Source organism: Camelina sativa, chromosome 5 (genome assembly GCF_000633955.1).
Source record: "Camelina sativa cultivar DH55 chromosome 5, Cs, whole genome shotgun sequence".
Lineage (NCBI taxonomy): Eukaryota > Viridiplantae > Streptophyta > Magnoliopsida > Brassicales > Brassicaceae > Camelina > Camelina sativa.
Window position 1 is genome coordinate 28,016,348 of NC_025689.1, and position 8,076 is coordinate 28,024,423.

Genomic DNA, 8,076 nt, shown 5'->3' on the forward strand with positions numbered 1-8,076 from the left:
CATCCCATACTACTTAATTAAACCAACTAAACCACAATTCATCAATAAACCAATAACAACCAATATGCACACCGGAAACATACCAACAATACAAAACCAACATAACATCAATACAATAACATTCTTAACCATTTTATCCAACAACCTAGCATAACTCTATTCATGGTTCCAACATCAATAACATAACCATAACACAATAATCGAGACCCTAGATCATTATCCTCCTCATTGCCATGATTCCACGTCACATACCTGCACAGTGAACACCACAAACAACAATTGAGATGCGTATGTATTATCACAAATAATTAGTGAGGCAATCCTCCCATCTACTAGGCTATACACACAAGCAACTGAGATTCCAATGTTTAACAAACACAAAAAACCAGGAAACCACGCAACAGACAAGTTGGTGTTGATTGACACTGGCTCCAACATGGTGTCGACCGACACCCACCTGGTGTCGATCGACACCGACTCCGCAGATGCGTTCTGCTCGAAGCCGATCGTCGAATATCCATTCCAATCCATCTAGAACTCACCCAAAGGCCACATGAACCATTAGAGACCTTAAAGCAAACACAACCAACCAGAAAAACACCAAAACAGCACCAAACAAGCAAAACATAAGAGATCTCAGGCTTAGATCAGCCATGGTCCTGTACCCACCTCTTTTGCAGAAAGTTCTGACCAAACCACGACGAATCTAGCACCTTAGGAAGCTTCTCCTTCTTCTCTAGCACAAAATTTTTCCTCCACAGGAACATATCTCCCAAACAAGCCAAGAATCTCCCCCAAAAACCATCAAACTCTCAAACCCTTCTCTTTTCTCTCTTTTCCTCTCAAAAACGGTGACCAACTCTCCAATCTATGACCCTAGGTTGACTTTCTCATTAAATATGTCGGTTTGGAACTTCAACTGAATCAAGCCAACCCAAAATCGACAAATTAAAACAATTTGGTCGAACCAAAAAAGCTGGTATCGATCGACACCCATCCCCAAATCTCACTATTTAGTTCACGGATATTACAAATACTCACTCTATAAACAAAATCGACATTTTTGATTGAATGTCATGCCATTATTAGCTTAAGAGTTACTATATCTTTGACCCAGAAAATTTGTTTGTTTGTTAAAAATTATCATAATTTTGAAGATGGATTAGAAAAATAGCTTAAAAGGATCTATATACTTATTTAAGCAACCCTTTAAACAAATAACCCTACTCCATGTAAAATATTATACAAAATGCCACTGTATTTTAATATAAAATATAATAACATAATCTTAATATTAATTTGTTGTAACCTGAAAATGATTATCCAAAAAAATAGTAATTATTAATTTATTAGATTACAAGAAATCATTAATAAAATTATTTCGAAATTATTTAATAAAATAATAATAAAATTATTTCGAAATTATGTAATAAAATAATTAAACAGATTCTATTTATTGTTTCAGAAATCTTAGGAAACAATAACAAACTATTTAGAAAATTATAAAACTTAAATTTATTTATAAAACTAAGATTAAATATTTACATATCTAAATTATTTAATAATAACAAATATATATTAAAATTAGGATACAACATTGTTTATATTTTTAAAATATATCTATATACTTATTTAAGCTATGTTGTTAAAAATTTAACCAGTTCTGATGTGACATATTACGAAAATGCTATTATATTTTAATTATTCTAATAACTAACAAAAGAAAAGTTTAGATTTGTTTACAAAATAATAAAACTCTATTTATTGTTTCATAAATCTTAGGAAATAATAACAAACTATTTAATTGGCTAAAACTTAATTGTTTATACACAATATTCACTATATAAACAATACTAAGTGTATAATATTGATAATATACATAACCTAATTGTAATTTTCACCTATAAAATTAATATACAACATGTTATACCAATAACTTCAATTTGTAAATTTGGTATATTAAGATCTCTAAACACGATCACATCAATTTGTAATACCAAATCACGGGTCAATACATGTTTTGTTGGATTTTTTTGGCTTTACCGAATGTATAATTAACGAATTTGATATTGCACCAAACCAAAATAGTAGTACCAACTACGGGTCGAAATCAGAGTATGGCCTTAAGTAAATTAAATATATGATTTTATAAAATGTATAGAATTAATAAATTTTCTACTATTATTTTGTAACAAAAAAATCCAAATTTACATAAATATTTCCTCACGCTGGTAATATTATTCTACAAAATATTAACGTGTATTTATGAGTCGGGTAATAAAAACGGGTAATGAGACGGATAACGAGACGTTCAAAAATTAAATTAATATCCGATACTCGATCATTATTCATAGATAATATAATTATTATATCCTTCACTCGATCCTAAAGCTGCGGATACCTTTTTTTAGGACGGATACAAACCGAAAAACGGGTTCAATACGAGTATCGGTAGTAGTTTTCAAGCCTACCTATTAGTAGTTTAATATGAATCAAAATTCACCATATAGTATTATAATATATAATATGTAAATGAATAATACAATATAAACATTAACAAATAACAAAATAAAAAAAAAATCTCCGCGTAACCTGCGCGAATTATTATCTAGTTTGTATTTATAACAAGATTGGACCACATGCTTTTTCAAGTACGTGCCATAGAAACAAACTCAAGTTTTCTCCCAACCTAATAACATATATATATATATATATATTTTTTGGCATAACCGACCTAACATTTTTAAAAAAATAGAAAAGTCTAGTACTCATTATTGCACGTGTTGGACTTAATATATCTGGTTAAATACCTGTGCATGCATGAATATTGTTAATCATAATTTTAACTCAACTAGGCTCTCTCTCTATATCGGTTTGTCCCTTGCGTAGTTGCATGATTGAGGTTTTAATTATTTCTTCAGCATATATTGTAACCGAACAAAACTATGATGACTTGAAACAAAACCACCAATTAATTGGTGTATAAGCAAACCAAACCAAACTAAACTATATATCTCGGTTTTTCTAATAACCACAATTCATTCAAATGTAAAAATACATTAAAAATATACATTAAACATAAAACATACAAATTTGAATAATAGAACATTTATTTTGGTTTATTTTTTTTAATACAGAATCAAATCTGGATGGAACCAAAGAAAATCAGAATAAATTTTCGGACATTTTAATTTTCTCCAAAACTGAAAACTTTATAACCCAAACCGACCGAAGGAAAAAACGAATGCCGCAAAAAAAAGCTTTGTATTTTTATGTATATTGTGACTATGAAATATTTGTCATGCAGTTGTGTCGAGCTCGAGCCACAGATTTCGTCCGTTTATTTTGCATAAATTAAAACATTATTCGTTGCTCCATATTATTCTTGTTTCAAATGCATGAATCGAACCTAACTAGCTAGCGTCATATTATTCGTAATCCATGTGCATCAATCGGTTTTAACTTTTAAAGAACCGTTGCCGAAAATGTTTTCTGAAGAGAAACCAACTTTATTATTTGAAATAGACAAATTAGTAGTAGTATAAAACTTCCCTCAAATGATTAAGAAATCAATTACGTCTTGCTGGCTTGATTTAACAAAAATTAATTAGGGGTTATTATCATATTCTCGAATGAGTCTGTGTGCAATTTATTTAACTAGAAGTGAGTAAAACCACAACAGTTTACAATTAAGTTTATTTTTGTTAGTAATATGCATGATGTGCACATAGTAAAGGAGACGGGAGGTTTCTTGTCACATAGTAACTTTTTCCACCTTGATCGTCGTCACAATGTAGCTCTCTAAAGTAAGTAGGATCCTACATAGGCGTAGAGAATGATAATTGGTCTTGAATCTGGATAATGACATAGTGGTAAGTGGTAACATTAATATACCAACCGCTAAAGCATATATGTTCTGGCTACAAGCAAACTTAGTTTAGTGTGTGCGTGTAATGGAAAATTAACATAAATATACGGTTTTTAAAAAACATAACCAGAGGATGATTCTTTGCTTAAAAAGAATTTTCATAGCCTAAATCTATAGGACAACTCTTCCTTAAAGAAAACCGTTGCCCCTTTCTTATGTGGTTACATCCCATACATATTAAAAAGAACTCAAATGTTGATTGACGTTTTTAACCAACATTCAAATATTTCATCGTACTAAATTGACAATTTGTGGTTCTTACTATTTATTACTTATGTACCAATCAAAATCAGCTGCACCACTTTTATTGCAAGAGGTTTATTTTAGTACCAAAGTAAAACATAAATTACTCACAAATTTTCATGTATGAATTTTGTTGAAAGGTCCACAAAATGAAATATGTTATCTCTTATAAAGAAAACCAAGTTTCCTATATATGAAAAAAGCAAATTTAGTGACAACCAGAAGAGAATAGGATTAAAGTGTTTTTAGTGCCCTACAACCATGTGGCGGTTGACATCTTCCCGGATTATAATTGTCATCCATACTTCCTTGGCTTAAAAGTGATCCAGTAACAGTTTCACAATGATAACTCCATCTTCTTTTAAATATATTTAGGACAACTACGAACAAATTTCCCAATTTTGTTATACATGTTCATGATTAGTTTCGATTTATAGAAAAAAAAATGAAAGGACTTTGAAGCTTGAACTAATATCTAATCAACGCCGGTCGCGTGACAAGCTAGAAAAATAATTTAAAATTTTGTCAATAAGAATAACCCTTGCATGTAATTAAGATTCTGATAAGAATAAATATAAGTGCATGTCTTCAAAAAATAAGTTCTTTCTATAAACTTGTGACTTATGAGAGACCTTCTTTTTTTTTCCAATCATGTTAACAACAACAACTAAAAACGTTATAAAGAAAATATGACTGGACCATTAAATAGTTATCGACTTTTTTCAGTTATGGCTAAATGTTCTATCCTTTAACATAAAAAAAAAATCTAAATAATTTCAATGTGTATATATATACACACATGTTTTGAGTTTTTATCGAATTATTTATATACTTCTTAGATATAAAAATCACAATATAAAAAATAAAGAACCAAACATCATGACACGTAGACGTTCACCCTCTCCTGTAAAGAAGGACTGATCCATGGAAGTCGCTTCCAAGCGATCCATGGTTTGTTGTGTTGTGTAACCCTCATTAACACACACACGTCTGTGTTGTTCAAATAACGAGTCCGTCAGGACTACACCTATGTTTTTCGTTAAAACCATCCAATGCCCCCTTCAAAACTAGAAGCACATGGTGTATCATATTGAAATAACAGTTGGATGGTGACATCATTGTTTACTTGACTCTTGACTATACCTTTCAAACATTACTAAGCCTCAGAGAAAAAGTCAGATTCATCGCGATCAGATTTGGTATTGAAGATCAAATCATTTCATATCAAAATTCGTTTTCTAAAATCTACCTACAAATATCATTGGGTTGAAAATTAGTAATTATGTTAGTTATGAAAATTTGGTTTGAATTCTTGACGTTTGATATTAATCGTGTGACCTAAATATGATTGTTAAGGCAGGTAAAGTATAAAAAATAATATTCCTTTTTAGCAAAACCGTAGAATAGAAGAGAAAACAAAAACGTAGAAAATAATAAAGGAATAATTGGCACGACGTTTAGCTTAACTCTACATGGGAATGATAGGAAAAAGTAGAGATTTCACATCAATTATTTCAATTTTTCCCTTTTTCTTTTGCATTGCTTTAGTGATAATTCACATTAATTGGTAATACACACCATGTGAGAAATATTCAAAAAGAAACAGAATAGGACAAGCTCCAAAGATAATTGTTTACCTGTCACTTGTCTTGTCGCACTTTCTTAAATTGTTATTTGATAACTCTATCATTGTTGTTTTTTATACAGTTTTATCCTTAATTAGTCGCTATTTCATTACCAAAAAAATTTAAGTAATAGACTAAGTCAATCAAGGTTTTATATATCTAAGGTCTTCTTTTTCTTAATATATATTTCAACTAATAATTGTACAATATCTGATTATTCAAGTAAACGAATCAATTTAGAATCATTGATCACAAGAACACGGCCGGCTGAAACCTACCCCTACTTGATCCACAATTTTTCCCAAACAAAATAATGCTACCAGTTTGATCAAAACCAAAAGAAAGAGACTGATTAATCTGGTTTTCGGTTTAAAAATTAATTAAAGATATAAATCAAAGAATAATATAAGGTTATACTATTTTACTTATGCCGAAGTTTTATATCATCAATGTTACTACAATGTGCAACTAAAACTCACTTTTTTGCCTTACCTTTATCGCTCTAATTGTAAAATAGTACTCACATTAAACAAATATTCACACATAATATCTTGATGGGGATTGGCGATGAACGAATAAATTAATAAAAATATCTGAAATTAGCAGCCTCATATTAAAAAAATGCAAATCTAGTTTTTAAAACATTGATAAAGACAAACTAATAAATCAAACAAACAAAATTACATCACAACAATCTAAACAAAATATAAGTAAAAATCTAAAGGAAAAAAAAAAAAAACTCAAAAGGGTTTGTCATGGAACCCACAAAACACACTGTCAGAAAATCTTCAGAGCTTCAGAGAAGAAGATGAAGAAGAAGAACAAATCAGAATAAAACAGTAAAATCCAGAAAAAAAAAAAGCATAACTAATTCTTACATCTTTTATCTCTTCTTGTTCTTGTCTCTTCCATTACCAGAAGAAAACATGGAACCAAAACCAAACAAGTTACCAGAAGGAACAACGTTTATAACCGGACTCACTCTAATCCCACCACCTCCATGATGGCTACCATAACTATAACCTCCATAGCTTTTCTTCAACGGCGGTTTCGAAAACCCACCACTATTACTCAACGAAGACGAAGCAGAAGATGAAGAAGACAACGACGAAGACTGTTGTAACTTCACATGCTCCGTATTATGTTTTCTCGAACTGCTCTGTTTCGGTTTACTCGATGTCGAACCGGTTGAGTTACTCCGGTTTAACAAGGGCAACGGACATAGACTCCGTCCGTAGCTACTCCCACAGTTTAAACTACTGCTTCTCTTAAACCCCCAAAACGACTTCGTATTCGTCTTCTCCTCGGTCGTGCTTATCACGTCGTCTTCTTGTTGTTGCTCTTCGTTCTGTTTCCTCTGTTTTCTTGAATCCGGTTTACACTTAACCGGTTTCGGTTCGGGTTGACGCGAGTCTTTATGATGATGATGATCCGGTTCTGGTTTTTTCTTGATTTCTGTTGGTAAGATTTTGCCGTTGGAGAAGAGTTCGTCGGCTGACCAAGAACCTTGATCGAAGCTTTCGCCGGAAGTAACGCCGCCGGGAATGCAGAAATCGAAATCTATGCTTGAGCTGAGGCTTGAAGGTTTCGAGGTTGATGATGGTGATCTCAAGGGACGTTTCTCGATTGGTATTGCGTCCGATTGACAAAAGTCGCGTGAGAATGAGATTCTTGGACTCATATTAGAATTCTCCGATAAAAGATCCACCGCCATTTTTTGTTTTCTTGAAGATAAAACAAGAACTGTGAAAGTTTATAGTAGTAATGAGAAATTGGTGAAAATGATGATAATTTTTTTCTCGAGAATTGTTTTGAATAATTTCTGGAGAAAAAAGAGGAGAAAGAAATATTTCCGAGGGAGAGAGAGAGTTTTGAGGAAGAAGGGTTAGGTTTTTATTATTTTTATAGGTAATTTTAAGAAAAATGAGTTTTGTAATTAAATTGAAAAAAAAAAATATAGTAAAAGGAAGAATAAAATGGGTAATATATAGAAGAGAGGGGGACAGAGAAGCGTGTCGTTTGCTACATATTCACATGCATGGGCCAAAAAAGGATATATGTTGGTTCTTCGCTTTCGTACCTTTTTTTATTTTTATTATTTTCTATGGTATAACTTTGTTTATATACACTGAAACTATTGATAAAGATATGTTGAAACTTCTGTAAAAAAATTTATCGAAGTCAAAAGGCATGTGCAGACTGCAATGTTTTAGAGGTCGATGCTCGGATTCGTGTTGACAATTTTGATGGAGCAGAGAACATAGACCAATGGTGTAAAGT

At 31.4% G+C, this 8,076-nt stretch overlaps 1 protein-coding gene across 1 annotated transcript; it reads right to left on the reverse strand.

The window, feature by feature from the left end:
- LOC104787709 lies at positions 6,486-7,647 on the reverse strand. The gene has a single exon (XM_010513318.1). It carries the CDS (start codon positions 7,508-7,510, stop codon positions 6,680-6,682), a length of 831 nt encoding a protein of 276 aa, XP_010511620.1. The 5' UTR covers positions 7,511-7,647; the 3' UTR covers positions 6,486-6,679.